Source organism: Parus major, chromosome 4A, assembly GCF_001522545.3.
Source record: "Parus major isolate Abel chromosome 4A, Parus_major1.1, whole genome shotgun sequence".
Lineage (NCBI taxonomy): Eukaryota > Metazoa > Chordata > Aves > Passeriformes > Paridae > Parus > Parus major.
In genome coordinates this window covers 3691345-3715986 of record NC_031772.1, presented here as the reverse complement: position 1 = coordinate 3715986, position 24642 = coordinate 3691345, and the positions used below count along the sequence as shown (strand labels likewise).

Here is a 24642-nt window from a genome sequence, read left to right as displayed (position 1 = left end):
AATAAAATAAAATAAAATAAAATAAAATAAAATAAAATAAAATAAAAATAAAATAAAATTAAATAAAATTAAATAAAAATAAAATAAAATAAAATAAAATTAAATAAAATTAAATAAAATTAAATAAATATGAATAACAATTAAACTCTCTTTCTACCACACGATTTTCTGTAATAAAATCACGGAGCAGCATCAGGAGCAGGATTTGCCTGGAATGCTCTCAGCTCTTCTCCCTTTGGAACTGAATCCCTGACAGATTTGGGATTCAGTGGCCAAACAAGCGTGGCCAAACAAGTTATTCATATCTCCTGTATTTATTACACTTAAAACCTGCCATCCCAGCTCGATTTTCAAAATGTCATGGGAAATAGTGTCAGAAGTCATCCAAAAGGCGAGATAACTTCTGACAATTCATGTTTTTCTCCCAGTAAGCTTTGGTACATTGGAAAAAAAAGAATAAAATACAATGTTCTGACATGATTCATTCTGACCAGCCACGCTGGCTGGTATTTATGTCCTTCTTATCATTGAGACATTTAATGCTTTTTGATTCTTTCTTCAAGTTTTCAGTTTATGTTGTCTGTTTCAAAATTCCATGTTTCTTTTAAAATATGTGACCATATTTTGACTATCCTTCAGAAATCCTTACAGGACAACTCAGGAATGATTTCACTTGGCTCCCTACCTAAAATGAAATTCATACAAGTCAGTGATTTCAGAATAATTTAAATATAGGTCTATTTCTCCAGGCTAATCCACGTTTTAAGCCATTATTACGAATGCTAATTACAGCTCCTTGTCCCAGTGAACACCAACACAAAAATGACATGAAACAATTTGTGTTTCTGATTCTTCAGACCAAAACATTGATATTTTTCCTCCCTGACTAATGAACCTTTGGAAACTTTTATTCCTGAATACTCAGCTTTTGTTTGTCCAAACTTGTGCACATTTTATACAATAAATCTTTATCTGTGCTGCACCCTCAGCATCCTCTGCCAGAATTCCACATCAGACTTTAGAGAGCTTTTCCTGACTCCTTCCTTTAGGATATTTTGATCTCTGACTTCTTTAGCTCATTGTTACCCAGTACTACACTCTGAAGGTCAATATTTGAGTCTGACAGTCATACACTAAGGAAAATATATAAATATTTAGCTTTGAATTTAATTTTTCCAACCATAATATATCTACCATTTTGAATCCGCTGCTGAAGATAAACCAGAAATTATATTATTAATTTTAATGGTGAACTTGCTTTTGCTTCCAGTATTTTTCAGTCTCTGAAGACCTTTGCCTTTGAAATAATTAATTATATTAGTGGTATTTATGCTGTAGTTAAATGTGACTCCATTAAACTTCTGAAAAAAAGTACCCAAGACTAAATGAAATAATTAGACTTTCACTCCCTTGGAAATGATTCTCTAGCCACAAATAAATACATGCTATGGGGAATTATTTATTTCAAACAACCAGTACTGTTTATTTACAGCAGGGATGGCTGAGTATTATTGGAGTTTTTTTCTGCAAACATCAAGGCTAAGAGCAATGTACTGAGATGCTTCACTTAGAGTGGATATATTGAAAATTGGATATCTGAAAAAAAGATTTCTCCAGAAAACAGTTTTCTGAAAACCATTAAAAGACACTTAAGAGGCAAATAGCAAAATATCCCAGGGTATGAATTTGGCATCCAGTAGCTGATACAAAACTAATGAGCATATAATCCAATTTTGCAGCTTTCTCATTGTCTATGAAGCATTGAAAGAAAACAAATAAGAAAGTGGAGTCATTAAACACCCTGAGACAAATTCATTTTTGTAAGTCCTAAATGGCAAAGGAAACACATTTAAGGTGAACTTGGTTTTCCCCTTTTTCTTTAAAACTAAACTAAGCTAAGGTAAAACAAATTTGAAATTGTAATAAAGACAGAAAGATTTTGCAGAGGGGATGGAAAACTAATGTGTCCCAATTCAATATTACATTATAATTTGATTTTTAATTATTTCCCTTGAATTGTGAGAGCTGTGTAATGATGTATGATCTTGGAAAGTGCATGATCTAACATCTCTGTTTTCTGATATTACCAATTCAACCCTTTTTTATTTCTCTGTTTTCTGAACTAGATGTTAAATTGTGGGTGTAATCCAATATTCTGCTAAATTTAATACACTAATTTAATGAAGAAATCTTATCTCTCCTAGTCATTTATGAATTTGCAGTAACAATATCAAAGACAACCAGGAAATTTAGTCAACCAGCTGTCATTATTTCCCAGTTGGGCTTGAAATTAAAAAAAACAGGTGCTAAAAAAATATTCTAAAAAAATATTCTATTAAGCTGAGAAAATGCTTTTCTAAATAATTTTTAGCTAAAGTAGAGTTAAATATTTCAGGATTTTCAAGCTGTGTGATGTACATTTATACCAACAAATGCATTATTATTTACTAAAAACAGATGAAGAGAAAAATAAAGATTTCTCTAAGGAAGTGTCAGAAAGGAGTTTCAATCTACATCAAAATCCATATTTAAAGGCTGTGAGGAATGATGTTTTGAAACAAAATGGGTTTTCTATAAGAGGGAAAGGTAACAGAATTCTGGAGTGGGAGGAATATATCCATATTGTACATTTCTGTGAAAGGCAGAGAAATTAATTTGTCTCCATTATTTACATTCAGATCCTAAAGGCCACGTAATGTACAGATTCCATGAGCTTTTAATTTGGAAATGTCTCTGGAATGAGGGTGCTCATTAAATTCTCATTACTATTGAGTCAAATAACTTAATGGACAATGTAAGAAGAGATGGGAAATAAGACCTAAAGATGTAATATCCAGCATTTCACACCAAGAGGTGTTTTAGCAATCAGTACCATAGGAAAATAGGATTTTTTTTAAGGATTCTGCTTGTGGGGGCTCAGGAGGCTGCACTGATCACATTGGTGCTGCATCCACTCCAAGCTGATGGGACCAGACAAACCAGCAGCACCACCCACCACACACAACTGCAGTAAAGCACAGCCTATGTGCAGGTTTATGAATGAAAACTTCCAGCTGCCAAAGAGAAAAAGCTGGAAGAAGGCGTGGTGAGACCAGGATTGCTGGACTTTTATCATTTACAATATTTCTGTGCTGCCTTTTGAGTACAAAAATCAACATAATCAGCATTTATAATGCATTTCTAACACTGTGCTCATCACTCTCTCTGTCCCTGGCAGGCTGTCCACCACCAGCAGCTCCCTTGGGATGAGCACCAATGGTTCTGACGAGTATTTCCAGTCCACGAACCACGCGGAGCAAACCTTCCGCAAAATGGAGAATTACCTGCAGCAGAAGCAGCTCTGTGATGTGCTCCTGATCGCCGGAGACCAAAAGATTCCAGCCCACAGGTACACTTCCCAGCACCTTGTAAGCCTGAAATTCCCCAAAAAGCTGCCTCAATTTAAGAATATCCTGGTTAGTTATGAATGAGGAGTTACTATAATTAGGCTACTGTGGAATAAAATCATGTGATCAACATTTTAGAGCTATTATTTTAAACACAATGAAATTCAAATGCAAACCACTGGCACTGTCCACCCTCTCTTCTCGCTGCTGTCAAACCATAGCAAGATCAGGGAAGAAAATCTGCCCAGATAAGCACTCTGGGAGAAAATTAGATTACTAATTACTCTTTTAACTTCACTGCTTGCTGCTGCAAGACTTGAGTCCTATGCTAATCATTTCCATTGTACACACAATTTAGAACAGAATAATGCTGGATTTTCTGCCTGGTACTGGGATGATGAGGTAATAATTTGCTGTCCTGCTAACACTGCTCCCCTCCAGGCTGGTTCTCAGTGCAGTTTCTGATTATTTTGCTGCGATGTTCACCAGCGACGTGCGGGAAGCGAAGCAGGAGGAGATCAAGATGGAAGGAGTGGATCCCGAGGCGCTGAAGGCTCTGGTGCGCTACGCCTACACAGGTAACCCTGCCCCAGAGCTGCCTCCTGCCTTCTCACTCCAAAATAGAAATAGAAACTTTCTTCCTCTAGAAATACTGCATGTATTTTTGTTCATTAATACGTGAATTTTCGTACTCTGGGTTGGAAGGGAGTCTAAAATAAACACCCATCCCCAGCCCCAACACCTTCCACAAGATCAGGTTCCTCAGAGCCCTGTTTTGGGAAAGGTTTTTTTCCCTAATCACAGTTTTATTTTTTTATTTTTCTTTTACAATCCAGATCAGTTCTACAGCTGTTAAAATTCCAATAAAAATGTCCCAATCTCTGTATTCAAAATCCACCAAATCCTGTAAGTTAAAATATCTGTTTAAAGAATCCTTCAGCGTGAAAGGAAAATGAATTTGTGAACCACAGGACATTTCAGGAAAAGCCAAAGAGAGACAAACTTTTAAATAATGAAAACACAAGGGAAATGACTTAAGGCTTTCTTTCTTTTTTTTTTTTCCTAAATAAAACCTGCCCAGGTATCCTTGAGTTAAAAGAAGACACTATAGAGAGTTTGCTGGCTGCTGCATGCCTTCTGCAGCTCTCCCAGGTCATTGAGGTGTGCTGCAACTTCCTCATGAAGCAGCTCCACCCTTCCAACTGCCTGGGGATCCGCTCCTTCGGGGACGCCCAGGGCTGCTCCGAGCTCCTGAAGGTGGCCCACACCTACACCATGGTAAGGTGAACAGCTGACAGCTCTGCAGCCACAGAAATAGTCCTTTTACCTGCAGAAAGAGTCGCTTCTGGTGCTGCCCGTTTCACAGTTTTGCCTTGTAGGAAGGTGTCCTCGGTGAACTTAGATTTGCATACGAGCGGTACCTGCTCCTGCCAAAAAATGTAACAGGGCCTTAGCAGGGCTCATTTCCAGAGACAAACAGCAATGGGCCATCCTTCTCCCTTTGGTTCCACACAAAGAAAACTCTAGAGCTGATTTTAAGGTGAGACACACATAAAGAGAGTCAAAATAAAGAATGTATTGGACAGACTTGGAATGCTAAAAAGAAGCAGGTCCCTGACTGGAAGATAATCCTGCTCTGGCTCAAAGTGAGAAATGAATATTCAGAGCATGGCAAACAGAGAAGCGAGACAACTTGCTATGAAAACAAATTGAGGGATAAATATTCAGGGCAACAAGATGTGCTATCACAGCTTTAACCACACAAAAAGAATGGCAATTGCTACAGATAAATAGATCTTAAAAGAACTACTGCTTAGGAGACCCATGGCAGTTTATGCTTGAAATATTAGTGGAGGATGTCAGAACTGGTTTAGAGGCTTCATAATGCTGAGAAGACTCCAGCAAGGGGTTGTGCATTTCCAGCTGCTGAAAGGGGTGAGAGGCATGTGCAGATGGAGGGCACTGCTTGTGCTCCTCCCTGTCACAGCAATGGTTTGTTTAGCAGCAATTACATCCCCTTCACATCTCAAAGTGTGAAACGGGGCATTTAAGATAGAGGTTTGCTCAGCCTGTGTAAAATAGTGTTGTCCTTGCTGCTCCAAACCTTTTTATACTCATCCAAACTCGGGAAATCCCCCTCTACTGTTGCCTCTTTCCTCCCACCAGCATGAGAACATGGGCGGCAGCTTCAGGCATTTGAAATTGTGGTTCAGATTCCTGCAAAACTGAAATAAAATCACATGGTTGGATTTAGGATGACAGTGAGAGGTGTTGAGACAGTAAACAACAAAGAGAATATGACAATACTTTTTGTTTATAGATTTTTTTTAAACCATTTGAATCCTCCAGTCTTTCCCAGGAGTCAAACCTTTATTACTTTTTGAAACCACGTGTCACAGATTTGAGAGCTGAGTCTTTAAGAATGTCCTAAAATGAAGGATCATGATGACTCTATGACACTCAGCAGCACTGGGCATAAGTTTTATACTATTTTCCTTGAAAACAACTTTTAACACCTCTAGAACCACCTCCAGTTCATGCATGGAACAGACTGAAAACTCACCACATTTGCTCCTGACAGCTTAGAAAGAGAAGAGGAAACCTGTACCTCTGAAATAAAATTCTGTTTCAAACCCTTGCAGTGATATCACAAAAATCCTTTAGAGAGCAGGAGATCATAAAAACACATAAACATATACAAATTGTGGAGGGGGATAAGTGAAACACTCAGGTTTATTTTGTATTGGTTAAAATGTGTAGCTTAGGGGAAAGAGCAGAAAGCTGTCCTGTAAATACAGAGCCCATTACATTTTCAGTAAACACCAGATCCATTCAGTACAACCAGACACAAAAGGGACCTTCCCCTTCCATATTTTGGCCACTGAGGCAGAGTATTAACAATTTCCTGCCTGGTATCTTTTCGTGCAGATAGAGCTTGTTCTGACAAACAACTTGTGCTATATTTGTAACTAGAAGTGGACTGGCCTTCCTGTCCCTGCTCTCTGAATGTCACAAGTATTAAAGCAGGATATGCATAACAGACCAAAGTTGACATCTCCTTTAATCAGCGATGCTTCTGGGTTTGCATCCTGGCTACATTTGAAAAGAGTTACACAGAAAGTGAAGAAACTGTTGAAAACAAACAATAAAATATCAGTTACTATAATTTCTTTAACCTTTGCCCTATTTCAACCTGGTTCCTAAAGGAGATATATTAATTCTAGGAACAGAAATAGAAATTCTATTTCAAATGCAGTCATAAATTCCTACATGCATCTCTTTGCAAACAACATGACCCCCTCTGTCTTCACCAGATTTATTCTTTCCTTTGGGATTTGATAGGGAAAGAGAAAATATACATATTGATATTATATATATATTGATATTGTTGTAACTCAATTGTACAATTTTTTTTAAAATGAAAAAATAATTCTGTGAAAGACTCTAGATACATGTGGTCACTTCTGGAGTTGGGGAGTTTTATCACAGCAGCAGCAGCTAAAAGGCTGAGATCCTTTCACTGGGATTTCTCCAGTTTTGTATTGCCCAAATAGTGCTGTTAGGAAAGTAAGCTGAATTTCCTTTGCTGTATTTTCTTGCCCTAAGAGCAGAGTCACAGAGCCAGCAGCTGGCACAAGGCAAAAGGATTGGAAGGTTTCGGTGCAATTGGCTCAAAACCTTTGAATCTGCAACAGAAGGGGCACATTTTATTTTAATGCCCACTTGGCATTTCTAAAATGCACATTATACCTTCAAACAGCATTTCCATCAAGCCCCAGTGCTAAGATCACACTGATTTACAAAATGCCAGTGGCAAATCCCTAAGCCAGCACAGACTGACAAGAACCCTGACAAAGGCATCTGCAGCATGGTGCTGTGAGGATGAGCATTATTCCTCAGTTCTGCAAGAGCAGCAGAAAAGCAACCAAAATCTCCCTCAAACGGCAGAAGGACATTCAGGGGTCTTTAGAATACCCACAGCATTTCCCTGTATTGTGGAACTGGAGAGAAATATTCACAAAGCCAACGTTATCTAAGAAAAAGCTGTTTCTACTTGTGAAAATCACCAGTGCATTGAAATCTTCTTTTATTTTTAGGAGCACTTCATAGAAGTAATAAAAAACCAGGAATTTCTTTTGCTCCCAGCTAATGAAATTGCCAAGCTCTTGTCTAGTGACGACATCAACGTGCCAGATGAAGAGGCAATTTTCCAGGCCCTGATGATGTGGGTGAGGCACGACCTGCAAAACCGGCAGCGGGACCTGGGGATGCTCCTCTCCTACATCAGACTGCCCCTGCTGCCACCCCAGGTGGGAACACAAAGGGTAACAGGGAACTCTGCCAGCTGAAACGCTTGTCTGGAGCATCCTGTAGGCAGAGAGGAGAGTTTTGTGGAAAGGTTCTGGTTTGGACTGGAGATTATTGGTATTTTTTCACCCTTTTTTGTTTTTTTAGATGCTATACTATACTATATCTTCATTGTTTTTAAACACAGTTGAAAAGGAATCCCTCAATGCCTGTGTAATTATCAGGCTTAGAATTACCTCTAAAAAATGTCAGTCTATTCCAAAAGCCAAGTGTTCCTTTGTTGGGTTGTAAGAGTTCTCCTCCAGCACAGCAATTTAGATACCATGCAAAGATATTTCTTTAGATTTACCAAACTGCAGGACAGACAAGCCACCATGCTCCTTCCTTTATTGCCATAAAAAACAGACAAATATAAAGTGGCCTAAATTTTTCGCTGACAATTCTGAGCACTGACATTACTTGTCTCTTAATTCTGAAAGAGACAATTCATCCATCAAGTTCCAAGAGCTGGACATCCTGTTTCACAGAAAGGTGACATTGCTGTGTCTGTGTCATAGAGGAATCTTTCTATCTCATCAGAAAAGGATAGAGAATATCAAGACTGTCAGTCAGGACACTTTCTGAATCTACATGACTGATGCTGTAAATATTCTACCTTGAATAACAGATGCACACTTAATTTTAAACATATTTAATATTTTTCTAATGTTAACACAGATGTTCAGTGCTCTGTGGTAGATTTATTTACTCACCTAAGGAGTTTGGTATAGAGGGGGCAGTACAACAAATTACTGATTTAAACCATTTTAGAAGTTAAAAGAAAGAGGTAGGAAAAAATTAATCAAAGCCATCACACTCACAGACTTTTCTCCCCCAACTTTATATAGTTTTTCTTGCATTAAAGCAGAGTTCCCAGCAAAACACAAGTGAGTGGCGGGCTTAAAACGAGTGCTTGTAGCTATAAATACTTTAATTATTCAAGTACATGTAATTTTAATGATTTAGATATATATCAAGATGCTTTTTTTCCCCATTTCTTAGCTACTGGCTGATCTGGAGAACAGCCCAATGTTTGCAGACGACCTTGAGTGTCAGAAACTTCTCATGGAGGCCATGAAGTATCACCTGCTCCCAGAGAGACGCTCCATGATGCAGAGCCCTCGAACCAAGCCCAGAAAATCCACAGTGGGAGCCCTTTATGCTGTGGGAGGCATGGATGCCACTAAAGGTAAGCCCACAAGTTAATTTGATTGGATTAATTAATTGCATCACAGACACCCAGACCTTTATTTAAATATTTCCCATAGAAAAAGACCAGTTTAGGGGTAAAAAAGAAGAAAAAGCAAATGACAGAATGGAATCAAATGTGTCAGAAGTTCTTTCCTCTTGCAGGAATTGTGCTTGTAAAAAATGCAATAATATTTATATAAATGCAGACTAAACTTTGATTCATATGTTTTTTTTTAAAATCAAGCTTATTATGAATCATTGTAAAAAATAGTTGAATTTACAAATCAGAAGAAGAAGTGAATATTTAAAATGCTTCAAGGTTTGTTTGATATTGAACCTTGTGGTCTATATTCTGGCAATATAAGAAAGCTACGATTTCAAAGAAGCAGAAAAATAAAACCAAAAAGCATCACTTAACTACAGAAAACTCTTCCTTAATGCTTATAAATCCTTATTATTACATTTCTGGTGGAAAGATTTGTATTTTTCATGAACGCAGCTTTTTTCCAAGACTTCATACGCGGGATTTTTTCAGATTTGTAGTCAAAAGTTAATTATTATAAACATATTCCAGTTTCTATTATTTGATTTTCACAGCTGCAATCAGGTTACAGCTTTCAACATTGCACTATTCTATTTAGGAGGCAGAATATTAAATCATTTTCTCCAGGAACCTCAACTTCAAACCCACAGCTTGGAGCCAGAGAACTCTAATTAGTTTAAAGTCTAGCGACTTGCTGCACAGAATTACTTTTAGCTGTGTGAGTTCACTTTTAATAGAATCACAAAGAAGATAATCCATTTCATGGTTTACAAAAAGCTGCTGACGACTGATTTTTCCCCGTATGAGAGACCTTGCAGAGCTCCCTCCCTATCTCTGTGCAATCAAATCAAGAGCAGGATACACATCCATCGCCAGCACAACATGAAAACACTCATTCCTAGGACAATTTAGCAAATTGGAGTTAATCTGGTGCAATTAAGTAGATTCATTAGCCATACTGAGTATTTATGAATTATACCAGGTAATTTTTAAACTATCTTCCCCTAAAATAAGTATACAATTTTGCAATCATGTTTTTCCTAGTAAAGGTTATGCAAAGAAAGGGCTATTTCAGTCAACATCTGCACTTCCTGTTGGTGCCTCTCACTTCTTACCTTGGAGTGAAGCCAATTGTTTGAACTTTTCTTGCCTTTTGATGGGTAAGAGGAAGAGCACTTCCGCTCCTCCCTGCCATCCTCCCCAGCTCTGACTCAGATTTGGAGCCTGGGCTGGATTGGGAGATAAAGAACCAGCAGAAAGAGGCCAGGATGCACTGGAGGAGCAGCTCTGAGAAGGGAGTGACTCCCACCCCTGGCAATAACACAGTGCCTGCGATAAAGGCAGACACCAGGCTTGGCGTCTCAGGCAATGCCAGGTTTGCCTTTGTGCTTATCTCAGGTGGAGTATGAAGACAAATCTCAAATTCCAATGATCAAAAGAAGATCAAAGAGCTACTTTTGGGGCGGAATTTTGAAAAATGGGAACGCGCCTAAACCACGTTAAATTTTGAGACTTTCAAATCTTCCAGCCTCTGTAAGAATTACAGCCCACAGGGTATGTCTGAACACACTTAAACCTGACTGCATTTTCCCTGCTTTCCAGTCAGTGTGAGAGATTTCCTTTGAAGTGGAAAACTTTGGGGCACTCACGTATTAGCATAGAATAAATGAGAAAGAATCAAAGCAAAGAGCAGCAAACAGAATAACAAGATGGAAAGAGCAGGCAAAGAAACCCAGCTGCTCTGAATAAAGGGGAGAAAGCAGAATTTCTGTCTTTTATTGAAGATGGAGCTGGTAGTCTCTTTCCCAACCTATGCATGAGGAAAAACACATAGATAAGAGAAAAGATAGCAAGAGACAAACTCCTATTTCACTGAATTTCTGGAGTACATCAGGTGATCTCTAACAGACCTCTAAACCAAATCCTATCTTTCTTTTCTGCTTTATTGCATGGCTGTTTTCCTGTTGCAAAAATAATTTCTTAGTCACTAGCTCCCTGTTATCTTCAAAACACCACTTGTCCGCTCTCAAATCCCAGTCAAAGAACAAGAAATCAGCTCTGTTTTCCTCGTCTGGCTGCTTTTGACTGAGCTGAATTGGAGCTCCAGGGTGCACTGGCAATTCTGCCTTGGCTCTTCCTGAGCCGTGCCCTCGCTGTGCTCTGCAGCTCTCAGAGGAGCAATTTTGGCTCCTGAGCGATGATGGGAGTCAGTGCACGGGGAAGTGTCAGTGCTGAATGGCAGAGGGCTCCTGCCTTATGAAGAACTCCAGCAGAAACATATTGGAGGTCCAGTGACCTGAAAAAAATGGGAAATGTGGCTGATGTGTTCCAGCAGCCCAGCAGCTGCACAGGTGAGCCCCGGGGAGGATACCTGTGGGAACCAGATGTGCACTCACACACAGCCCTGTCTTCTGCCTGACTCCATCCCAAAAGGGAAAATACCCACAGGATTCCCAAAGCTGCTTTTCCAGCTCCTCAGACAGATACACAGTCTGGTTTTAGTATCACTAATGCTTTAGGCACAAACGTGGTTGAAGAGTAGATTGTCGTGAGGCACTGTACTCATAAGGAATATAAAGAAACCCCGAAACAAACCCACAGCCCTCTTATTCTCATGGTACTACAGTAACAGATTTAACTTACATCCAAAATTTGCAGTGCTACAAAAATTGTTGCAATTTAATTCCTCATTTCTTGCCACCAGTATGTTCTCCTAGACTCGCCAATCAAGTGTGCAATTAATGCAGCTTTCTCACTAGGCTCGCGTGAGAGCTGAAGTTCCCAGCTAAATCTCACACACAGAATTTTAATATTGTATCATTTAATCATGTTTTGAGCTGGCTGCTGACTGCTCCCTCCATGGCTGTCTCTGTTTCCCCCAGGCACCACCACAATTGAGAAATACGACCTGAGGACCAACAGCTGGATCCAGATCGGGACCATGAACGGCCGGCGGCTGCAGTTTGGGGTTGCGGTGATCGACAACAAGCTCTACATCGTGGGGGGCAGGGATGGGCTCAAAACCTCCAACATCGTGGAGTGCTTCAACCCTGTCACCAAGGCTTGGACCGTGATGCCCCCGATGTCAACACACAGGCACGGCCTGGGTAAGAGGGGCTCTGCCTCTGCAAACGCCTCCCAGCACACACAGACGAGGTTTGGCTGACTAAAAAACTGCTGAGAAAACTTCTAACAGAGCTTAGTAACTCCCAGCAATACTTGCACAGGATATTTTTCAAGGAGAGGTTTGCCTATTGCCATAATTTTATGATTTTATTAGTATTCACCCAGCACTGGTCTTCCAGAGTTAATTTTGCTTGTTAGGAAGTTCCAAAATATAAGCTATAGTGAAAATAATCAACTCTTCACCTGATTTAATGGTCAAGGCATACATTTACAATATAATAATTTAATTTTTTTACTAAATTATGAATTAAACCCAGATGTATCAATAACCTCTGTAACTCAGATCAGGGCATTACTTGCACTGAAGAAAAGTGTGTGGAAATTACACAACAACTTCACCAGTTCTAATGCTGTTATTAAAAGAAGTTTACCAGAGCCCTGCCATGGCTCAGTATCTATGTTTTTTTTTACTGCAAAATAATCCTTAATATTATTCACACTGAAGGAATAATATGAATATGAAATCTAGAATTAATTCACAGAACTATAGAAAATAAGACTAAGTTTACAGATGAGTAGACTGTAACAGAGGGAATATGATGATTTATGAACAATTTACATATCCCAGACCTTATGAAAAAGCTGGCTTTTCTTAAGGTACAGAAGCAGGTATTTCTTGAAATCATCACTAAGTTCAAATGGCTCAGAATATTTTTACTTTTATGGAAAATAAAGGAAGATTGATCCAGAATTACTTGGCAAACCATTGTGGCCTATGTCACCTTCTCCACTGCTTGGTAGAGAAAGGGTAGTGTAGGGTTCTTACCAGAGCACAAAATATATGAAACCAAATACTAGTAGGTGGCAAAGGGGAAGAAGACCAAACAGATTAAATAAATAAAATCTATAAAATCTATAAAATTGAAATATATAAAATTCCTGATTGCAGGGGCATAATTCTCCCCAACAAATAAGTCACTGCCATACATTTGAGTGCCCAAAGTTTGGCTTCAGTCTGTGCCTGGTTTGCAAAGCTGCCTCACACTTACAGCCCCTATTACCTGCAGGGAGATTCTGTGCAGAGTTGGTGCTTTTGAAGAAATCAGGCCATGTATATTTAGGCCTGAAAGACAGATTTAGAAAACTTTTAAGCAGCTGGATTGAAACATTTTGCCTCACCTAACAAAGGGAGCAAAGAGCAGCAGCAACTCCCAGAGGGAAGGCACCAAAGCCCTTCTCTGGAGAAGCACAATGGCCCAGGATTTGTCCACACAGAGCTTTGCAGTGACAGCCAAACTGGCTCTCCTGTGCCTCAAGGACAGCAGATAGGAGCCAGCTCTTATCCAAAAGGCATTAAAATGTTGTGGTGCTTCAGCTGGAAAGGACAGCCAGCTACCCACCCACCCAGGCTTCGTGCTGGCAGTTCTACAGAGCTTCAGCTGGGCCAGAATTTGGAGAGGCTTTTGGTTTGGGCATATTTTTCATTGTCTGACTCAAGTTTTGCCTTTTTTTAGGAGAATAACATCATTTCCCAGTTAGGGGCTCAAATTTGTTTCAGAGCAAGGTCACCAGAAATGAAAGAGATAAAAGTCCAAGAAGAGAACATCAGAACTAAAGCAGCTTTCCTCTAATCTTTTGGCAAAAGATAATGGTTATTTAGAAGAACACTGCATGTGAAGTGCTTGTTTATCTTTATTTATTCTTCCAAATGAAAAGGCAGCTTTCAGGCCGTTTAATACCAGCTGAAATTGCTTATCTGCACGCAGGGAATTAACGTACGAAATGAATACGCCGCCGGTCACTGAAACCAGGAGATAATTTCTCCCTAATTCTGTCTCTCAAGGAGTGGCAATGCTGGAAGGACCAATGTATGCAGTTGGTGGCCACGATGGGTGGAGTTACCTGAACACAGTGGAGCGCTGGGACCCGCAGGCACGGCAGTGGAATTACGTGGCCAGCATGTCCACGCCAAGGAGCACCGTCGGGGTCGCAGCACTCAACAGCAAGTATGGCACCAGGAAAACCTCTCCCTGGGTTTTTATTTGCCCCCTTCCCTGGAAATGCAGCTTCTTAAATTATATTTTCAGGCTTATGGTTATTAATGACCTCAAGGAAAAAAAAGAGAAAATATACTGCATGGAAATAAGAAAAGAAAGTCTTTCCTCTGCTGTGTGGTAAATTGATTTCAAACTTGCAGTCAGGTTTTAAATGCATTTCAGTCCTTTTAAATTATAGCAATGTGAAAAGGTTATTACATGCACATCAAAATTTTACCTAGAATATGGGGATATAAAATCACCTACTTAAAAAAATATTCCAAGTTCATGTTTACACTTTAAAGTTATTGTGTCTAAAAAGACTTAATAGGTATGGAAACAAAGCCTTTCCTTTGTCATAGAAATTCACAGCCAATTTTTAAAGTGTTGAAGGTGTATGTTGTGTTTAATGGAAAGAAAACAAGTTTAATAAGTAGGTATGGAATAAACAGCCTCTTATAAATCTTATCCTATCCAGATTTGCTCCGCCCTCCATCTCTTGCTTAAATACACAAAATCAAGTATGAATGTATTCAGCCATTCTGCTAAGATGCTAAAGCCACTCAAACCCTTTGACATGGGAGCAGACAACAGTGTGGATCTTACAAAAGCCTTGTAAAAGGCCTCAGGTTATGGAGAATATGGTTTGAGCAAACATTTCTTGTTTAAACCTGTGGGAAACTCTTAGCAGTTTGTAGGGAACACTCAGTTACAGGCAGGCAACTGCATTTACCTGGAACCTTTGCCATTGGCTTCCCTGATCACCTTGTAAATTCCTAGGGAAGAGAAGGATAAAAAGTAGAAATGAAGATGTCAGCAAAGGGATATTTGTAAATGCAAGTTAGGGTTTGCATTCATACAAGGCAGGATTCAAATTGTAGCTCACAAGTCCACGAGAGGCAGAAGCGCCTCTCCAGGTCCCTGCTGTAGCTCAGAGGAAATGTTCTCAGCAGAAACTCCACCAGGAACTCCTGCTGGTGCCTTCCAGAGCAGCAACATGCAGGAAACCGCTTTGTCAAAGAGGAAATCAGCCCAATCCCGACTCTGTTCTCAATCATTGCTGATACAAACTGTCTCCAGCAGGGCTTAAATCACGTCTGTTAGTCTGCTGATGTAATTTCTGGCATACCAGGAGATCAAATGTCCATCACTCAGTGCTACTGCTGCGGTCCAGCCAGGAGAATGCTTCTCCTTTTCCTGTTTCCCTAAATCACACCATATTTTTTCCTGTTTAACCCCACCAGAAAAGTCTTTACATATCTATGGACCAACACTTTCAGACCAATAAATGCTCCATTGGAAACATCAATCAATAATGCTATATTTGGTCTTTTCCTTAGAGAATGGGAAGCACCACCGTGTTTGTAGACATGTTATGGAAAACAAAGGATCCCAGCCAATCACTTTGTATATACAGAGATTTCCTTGCCCTGTGAAAGCTGTGTAAACAAGCAGACTGTATCAATGGCATGATGTGAAAAGAAAATAAAGCAAAGCCTCAAGTTTTATATGGCTCAGACCACAACTGTACAACCAAACTCAATTTTATCAAGTGAACAAACCTTAGGAGAGAGAGAGAGCTGGGGACTTTTTATTATTCTAATGGTGGTTAAGAATCTTCTAGTTAAAATATGCACCAGAGAAGTCTGAAAGCTTTGTAAGTCTCTAGAAATAAAACAGGCACTTCAAAAGGAAAATTCAGTAGATCTGGTTTACGTGATTTACTCTGGGCACATCCACGTGTTCCCTAGGTCTGTAACAAGCTATGCTAAATAAATTAAATTCCATGGCAGAAAATAATAACAAGAGTCTGAAAGGGAGCAGAAAAACCAGCACACCCAACACCTGATGTTTTTAAACATGGATTATCACAATTTATTCCTACAAGTTGCCCTGACATCAGCTGTTTAAATCTCCAGCTGTTTGCTAAGTGCCTTTGGGCTGAACAGACAAGATGACACAAGGTGTCCAGCAGATTTTCTTAAATACAGACTCAGAGGAAAATATATTTAATATATGTTTTATATATGTTTTTATTATCTATTCAAGTTATTAAAGTAAACAGCATGAGAAAGACTTTCAATGTGATGTCAATTATTCTGTAACTCTGTCCCAGGTAATCCTACCATATATTTCAAACATATGCAGCAGCATCTTTCAATTCAACTCTTACTATTGCTCACATTTAGAGAACCTGACATGAGTTTTTAAGCTTAATTTTCGTTTGAGTCTGCTTGAACATTTCCACTGTAAGTGAAGAACAAAACTTCATACAACACACAAAGCCTTTGGGCAGAGGAAGTCCCTGAGCACAACAAATAACGGGTGTAATGACAACTTTAAAGAGGTCTGAATGAAGTCAGCCAGATGAAATTCTTATCAGTGGGACAATAAAGTCTGAAATTGTTTGCCTGCTTGTGGGTTGTTCTCGCAGACTGTACGCAGTCGGTGGGCGAGACGGGAGCTCCTGCCTGAAATCCATGGAGTGCTTTGATCCTCACACAAACAAGTGGAGTTTGTGTGCCTCCATGTCCAAGAGGAGAGGTGGTGTCGGCGTGGCTACCTACAACGGGTTCCTGTACGCCGTGGGAGGCCACGATGCTCCTGCTTCCAACCACTGCTCCCGCCTCTCCGACTGCGTAGAGAGGTAACAAATTGTTTTGCTTTTTTTCTCTTTTCTGTTTACATTCCGGGAAGGGATTATGGAATAAATTCTCTTCACAACTGGAATGTTGTGTCTGTAAAACATACTCTGCCTTTTTAAAAAAATTATACTTGGAGCAGGAATAACTTGCTTCCAATACTTTTGTGATAATAAGAGAATTAAACCCCAGCAACAAATTCCTCCCTTCTGCCTGAGCTACAGAAGCAACTGAAGTACTGAGACAAATTCAACACCTGACCTTTCTATTTCTCAAGTGCCAGAATTCAGATTTAGGCTGCTTGTGCCACATACTGTAGGAATTAAATACTTTTTCAGTTGTTCTTCCAAGAATTTGACTGACACTGATGAAAGTTGTAAAAATATAAGAAACATCACAAAGTCTTGTCATTTGGGGAAAAGAAAGGAAAACTGCACAGTTTTTCAGTTTTCAGGTGTTAAACCCTGCTGTGAACAGCAATGGCTAAATTCAGTTCTCAGTTAGATGGGGTAAAGCAGGAACCACCTGGAATTCACTGCAATTTATATTGGAATAGCTTAAAAGTAAAATCAATATTAATGTAAGATTTTATGCATTTCATGAGAGAAACTTAGAGCTACTTCACAAGTTATTTGTCTTCTTTTATAGTAAACTTCTCTGAAAACATTATTTCTGACAATAAACAGAAAACCAAAAGCTTTATGGAAGGAGAAAATAAGAATATATTGAAATTAACTCTGCTGAGTCAACTGGTGGCCATGCTATCATTCCCTCAGGTCCCATTTAGTGTTTAAAATGTATTGATGGATTAATGTAATCGAAATGGAGAGACTGTAATCAAAAAGTTAAAACAGGAGTATTTTCCATGTGCTTGAAGGCCCCTCTAGTGGCCAAACCAAAAACCAAATCACAGTTCTGCTCGTTCCTGATGTAAAGCGAACAGCAACATAGGAGAAAACAGGTGGATATCAGCAATTTTAATCTGAATCGTGTCTCCACCGTGCATTTTTATGGATTTTGATCACCACATTTCCTAGGTATGACCCCAAAACAGATGCCTGGACCACAGTGGCGCCTCTGAGCGTGCCCCGGGACGCGGTGGGGATCTGTCCCCTGGGGGACAGGCTGTATGCGGTGGGGGGCTACGATGGGCACTCCTACCTGGACACCGTCGAGTCCTACGATGCTCAGAACAACGAGTGGACAGAGGTAACGGGGACACAGATGGTGCCTCAGGGGCTCTTCCTGCAGCCAGGAACGATTCTGTCCAAATAGCTGTAAAATTGTCGCCGCTTTGGCGAAAAACGACACGAAAAACGTGGGGATGCAGCAATACTGGAGGTGGGCTTGAATAAAACGTCAGCTTCCTCTCCTGTAAAATAACCACCTGAAACTTTTCAGACTGAGGGGTGGAGGAAATGTGTGGGGCCAAGCAAAGCAGATTGCACAAATCACTCAGGGTTTGAAGTGCCTAAATTTGCTGTTGGTAGGGCTGGTGTGTTTGTCAGCAATATCCTCTTCTGGAGGCACCTTCAAACTTTCCTATCTATGGCCCTCCCCACTGAGACCAAGAGGAAACGCCTGGAGCGCCAAGACCCTCGTGCAGCCAAACACTCCAGGCTTTTGGAGCATTGGATGTGAAGGCCTGTTGAACATGCCAAGGGAACAACACCAGGCTACACCCCTGTAACTCAGGGGATGCTGGATTTTGCCAAAAAGCCCAAACTGTGTTTCATACCTTAGTTAAACACAATTTTTTTAGCGTGACATCAGTTTGAATAAACAAACTGCTTTCCCATTAATCTGACAGTAATTTCTTCTTGTCCTATCCATAGGATGCTACTAAAAATGTTTCCTCCTTTTTCCTTTTCTGCTTTCCTTTTCCTTTCTAGGAAGTTCCTGTCAACATTGGGAGGGCTGGAGCATGTGTTGTTGTTGTGAAGTTGCCCTGAGGACTGTAAATTATCATGAAACTGAACTGAGTGGAGTCTCAGAGGACAAGAAACATTTCCAGGAGCAGCACAGACTGCACACCCCTCAGCAGCCCTGAACAGACAATATTTATCCCTGAGCCATCACACTACTACAGCACAGAAGTGTCTTCCTGCATCACAAAAACCAGAGAACTTTGCAGAACTGAATTTCTTTATTATGCCTAATAAGCAAAATCCAGTAAAATGGTTTAAATGTTTGAATGGTTTAGGTTTGTTACAAAAGTGTATCTGTTATTTATAAAACACAGCAGTGAGAGATGTGTATAAGATTTCAAAAACTTCTTTTTCCTTTCTATGTTGTCAGGAATGCTAAAGTTTATAAAAAAAGCTTTTATATTTTAAGTAAATGAAAATAACTATGAAACACCTCTAACAGGGAACTGCACAGAAAGAAATATTTGCTGTTAAATTAAACTGTCGACAGAATAGTCCCTGTAGAAGCATCTTAATTTCTATATTCAGAAATTAAACTCCTAAATTAACTTCAAAATCAAATCAGAGAAGCCAATAATTTATTTGTTATTTATCATCCAGCACTGCTAGAACTGTGACAGAATATCCATTTTGAGCAGTGCATTGAATTGAATTGGAATGAAGTTGTGGTAGGGTTAAGGTACCTTTATGCTATTGTGTGCCAGCAAAAAGAAATTTCTTTTGTCAAAACATAATGCAAATATAATTTGCAGTCATTTTCAGTACATAGATGTGTGATATTTTAATGCTGCTCTGTGTTTCAGGTTATTCATGGATTTCTCTTTGCCCACTAACCATCTGTCAGTACGTGTTAAACTAATCTGACTATTCTTGGGATAATAACTGTGCATTAAATTTTAAAACAATCACATAATTACATTCCTTGAATATAACTTACAGAATGAAATTTTTATATCATATTGATATGACAATCTTTGACCTCAGCTGAAGATTACCAGCTTTCTCTCATGTACAGTAGAAATATGGTAAGGAATAAACCACACCCACTGTGTAACATTAGATACCATTTATGTAATCATGTTTATGTTTTATCTGGAATTAGTGGAATGGTGAGAATCAAGAACAAACAGGAAAAGGAACCCCTGAAAACAGCACATAGCATTCCACATGCATGATATTTTCCTCTTGTGTGCCAGTTTCTACTGTTTTGCTTTAATTTCATTTTTTAATAATTTCAAAGCTGAAAGTGTATTCTAGAAAAAAGAATGTATGTAAGATATTCTATGCTGTAAAGCACAATATTTGGTCAGTATCCACCTCAGTGTTTGTTTTATTGTTTTGTCAGTATCAGAAAATTCAGGACAGAGACAAAAATCTCTCAATGTGTAGGCCAACTTTCCTGATAAATACTGTGGTTTCAGATTTTAGCAATATGCTATTTTAAAACAAATTTATAGTATTAAACCTATTGAATGCCTCTAAAGAAAAAAAATCTCATAAGCATATTTATAAAAAAAGAACATTTTTAACTTTAAAAATCAATTATGTTTATATATAGCATGCTACATTCAAATAAACTTTACTTTCTCTGCTATAAAAATTTGGACTGTATTTTAGAACCTTGTGGTTTTTATTTTACATCCTTTCAAATCTAGAAGACGCAGAAGCATCAATCTCTTTTTTAAAATCTAAAATAACAAAAGATGCACAAAACCCTCCCTGCCAAGCAAATGGGGAATGAACCCTAAACCAGCTCGTGGGTTCCAGAAGTCACCTGAGAAGAAGGAAATGTTTTAATTTCCCAGCAGATCAAGAATCTGAAGCGAACACAAGGGGCCAAGAACAGACAGAGAATCTGTCCAGGGATGCCCCAGGCAGTGGGAGGTGGGTGCTGCTCTCCCTGTCCCAGAGGGAAGCTGTCTGACCACCTACCCAGAACAGCTGGCAGCAAACACTAACTCCTAAACATTATATACATGATATTATATATTATAATATATATTAAAATATCATATTCTATTATAATATTTACCTATATTATATATACATACATATAAATATATAAATTATATATCATTATATAAGATATATGTATATAACTTTTTTATACATTCTTATTTATTTATTTTATATATTTATTTTATATTTATTAACAGTGATAAATTATATTATATATGTTATATATAATTATATATAATTATATTATATTTATTTATATAACTTTTATTATAGATTCCTATTTATTTATTTTATGTATTTATTTTATATTTATTATCAGTGATAGATATATTATATATATAATTATATATAATTATATCTATTTATATAACTTTTATTACACATTCCTATTTATTTATTTTATATATTTATTTTATATTATCAGTGATAAATTATATTAGATATATATTATCTATCTATATATATACACATATCTATATATCTATCTATATATATCTTTATTTATCTATATATATCTATATCTATATCAAATATAATATAAAAATTTTAACATTTCCCCCCTATTTTTGTCATCCTGCTTTGGTCCTGGAATATCCATGTGTAATCTTTCATACAAATAAGGATTTGTGTGGATGCAGGGAGAAGCTCACTGCTGCTTTCCACCCAGGCTCTAGATGATGCTTTTCTCCCAGAGCTGCACACCACTGCTGCCAGGAACCACTACAGCCTCATATGTTTTGCTCTTGGTTGGAAAGCACTGGCATTGAATGCCCATTTTTAAAATCCAGCATAAAATGATAGAAACAATGTGCAGCTGATGCCAAGAAACACATCAGGACAGACGGACAGACTGACAGTGCCAATGGGCCTGACCCACTGAGCCTTGCCAGGAATTTGAATTCTCCTGGGAAAAAGAAGGCAGAAACCTCAAGTGAGGGAAAGCAGCTTCTGAGCCAATAAAGATATTTATAAATATAAACCCATCACCAAAAAACTGTTCCAATACCTTAATCCAAACACACGGGATCTTTGAGAGATGACCCAGAACTCCCCTGCCTTTGTCCCCTCCCCAGCCTGCAAATTTTATTAAATCAGTAAACAAGACATGAAACACTTAGGGAAAAAATACTTAGATATAAACAATCCCCTTAAATATCTCTGGAAATACACACTGCCATCTCTGTAATTTAATAAAGGCTCAGAAGGAGTATTAGAAAACTTCCTGTATTTCTTTACAGCTCGCTAAAGAAATTGTGTCATGAACTTTGCTTATGTAAAAAATAAGACAGAAAAAAATATGCCATGATTTTATCTTGCAGGAAGCTGCTCCATTACCAGGGTAATAAATTCAGGAGCTCATCCTAGCATGAACCACAGTCTCTGAGGCAGAGCATGTGAATATTTGCATGTGTGTGTTATGAAATGGTCTCATTCCTATGGCAGGGCTGCAGTAGCAAGTGTACTTCTTCAATTAAAAGTTTAAGGCTGCACCTTTTTATGGAAACAACACCAAGATAAATAGGGGTTTGGGGAAAAGGGAAAGGATGGGAAGGGTATGGTGGTTTTAGTAATGAACTTTAAGTGGTTTGTTTTGGTTTTTCCATATTATTTGTACAGCAGTGAAAAACCATGTGAAAGGAAGCCAGCACTCCACAAAGGGAAATTGGGATCTAAACAGGAAGGTGGAAACAAAGAAAGCAAGAGGAATTGAAGGTTTGGGTGATAATCTCTACATGAGCTGCAGCAGCAGTGATGCTTTATGTAAATATAATGTATGGGGAGCAGGGATTCCACTGACCCATGAAATCAGTTCTGGGAAAGGCTGAAGATGCAGCTTAACCATGTCTGTGTCTAGAAGGAGATCTTTAGGCCAAGAGCATAAGCCCAGAAAAGCCACCCCCATAACTTTAGCAGTGATACTTGGAGGAAAGCAATATTAGAGCTATTTACAGCTGTCACAATGAAAATGAATTATTTTCCTAATAGAATATAAATTTTAATTTCTTGCATAACACAGCTACACTAAACCAAAATCTCAATTGATCAGTACTGGGTGTCTGCAAATTGTACAAACCAGAGTGAACAGCCTACATTCAAATCTTATGGGAACCTGGGATTTATTCAATCCAGGCAGTAACATGGGATGTTTTCCCTGACAGGGTCACACACACTACATTTTCCACGTAGGATACTTCAGTCTAAATTTCCCTACAGTTGCTTGATGTTTGCCCATGAATTTTTCACTCAGGGAAGACACGACATGCTTAGATCCATTTCTTAATAATGAGTCCTCTTCCTCAGCAAAGTGAAAAGAAGTTTTCTCATCCCCCAGTCCTTGCAAAGTCTTGAGCTCTGGGGTTTGAGCGAGACTTGAGCCCAGCTCATCTCAGTTTGCCATTCAGGCTCTGCTCAGAAGATGGTGCTATGCGACAATTTTTGGAGAATCCTGGCTCTTTCTAAGAAAACCGAGGCTGCCTTGTAGTAATATTTATCCTTGAATTATAAATCCACTCTTTAATACTCTCAAGAGCCTCCTCCATTTGTTCAAGGAACTGCCTCACAGACATGCTCCCCCCACACACACAGGCATTGCTGGGCTCTCAGGAAATATTGGAACCAAAGTTATTGAGATACAGCAAAGCCCCTTTTGTGAATATTCCCAAAGCAGCAGCTGGTATTGCTGCCCTGCTGCCTGTCCTGGGTTTTGGCACATGGAAGTCAAAAGTTGTTTGTGTTTGATTTTGCTGAGCTCAAATCACAGCACCCAGTTCTTTGGCTGCAAAGGCTTGGGATGAAAAGCCAGTGATGTGGGCAGTGGATGAAGAGAAGGCTCTGTTTTGGTCCTTTAGGCCACCAACCAGCCAGGCAGCCCACAGCAGCCTCCTCTGGCTTCATACAGACATTTCTAAGCTGCAGTTCCTGATGAGAGTTAAATCTGTTCAGCTCTGCCCTTTTGAAAATGTACAGGACATGTCCATAGGTGTTAAACCATAAAGAAAATATAAAATGGGTTTTTCCCTGTTTCCCCATTTTCCATACTGGGATAGTCATGAAACAGAGCCAGAGGTGAATTCAGTGTGCTTTACATGAAAGATAAGGAAACTTCACACAGTCCTGCCACTGCTTTTTACAGGGGATAAAACACAGCATCATCCTTCCCCTGCAGCAAGGAACAGCGGCTGCTCCCAGGTACTGGATGCAACTTTTCCAGGATTCAGGATTCAGGATTCATTTCACTTTACCTCCCTGTAAACACAGAGCTGCAATTTGCTTTTTTATGTATTTCTCCTCATCACCTCAAGTTAATAGACAATTCAATGATATCACTTCCAGAATTCAGAAAGAGGTTCCCAAGCACAACACTAAAAAAATGCAGCTTATGAATTATTTTTTACAGAAAATAGAGACCAATTTACAATCAGCTTTATACTATCTACAAGACAGCTCTAAATAAAAAACAATAATTTAAAAAATGTTGGGGAAAGTGAAGTGTTAGAGCACTTGAAACTGATCCTCTCCTCTGCTGTACTTTATTAAAGGGGTAACAATTCCTCACTGCCATCTGCCAGCTCAGAGACATTTGACTGTGAATTTTGAATTTTTAAAACTCAAAAGTCTGAGCTCAGAGACATTTGACTGTGCTGTGTAGAGAAGTTAAAACACCACAAATATATTAATAACCTGTTATGAACCCCCACTTTTGCATGGCAAACTTTGCTTTTGTATTTTCAGCACACCTACCCCCCACCAAAGACATTTCCTCAATAATTACAACCGTGGGGGCAAAAGAAACTCCAAAAGAAAACATCTTTGTTTCTGTGGCACAAGCTGTAGAGATGGAAAGAGAGACAAAACCCCAAATGGATTCATTTCCTCAGCTTCCCAAACCCCTCAGTGTCCAACTTAAAAGGCAGAGCTGGTATCTGGATGCAGCTGTTTACATAACAAGTCTCAGCAGCTCTTTCCCTGCCTCCCTCTCCTCAC

At 39.0% G+C, this 24642-nt stretch overlaps 1 protein-coding gene across 1 annotated transcript in view; it reads left to right on the top strand.

Annotated features, from left to right (window-relative positions):
- Positions 1–20293, top strand: part of KLHL4 (kelch like family member 4) — a 36456-nt gene extending 16163 nt beyond the window's left edge. Inside the window, exons 2-11 of the mRNA XM_015626772.3 lie at positions 3218–3388; positions 3828–3964; positions 4468–4664; positions 7484–7696; positions 8736–8922; positions 11850–12074; positions 13937–14099; positions 16564–16776; positions 17809–17980; positions 18664–20293. Coding sequence (XP_015482258.1) covers positions 3218–3388; positions 3828–3964; positions 4468–4664; positions 7484–7696; positions 8736–8922; positions 11850–12074; positions 13937–14099; positions 16564–16776; positions 17809–17980; positions 18664–18723 — 1738 coding nt within the window. The 3' untranslated portion in view covers positions 18724–20293. The remainder of the gene's footprint in view (positions 1–3217; positions 3389–3827; positions 3965–4467; positions 4665–7483; positions 7697–8735; positions 8923–11849; positions 12075–13936; positions 14100–16563; positions 16777–17808; positions 17981–18663) is intronic.
- Positions 20294–24642: the final 4349 nt, after the last annotated feature.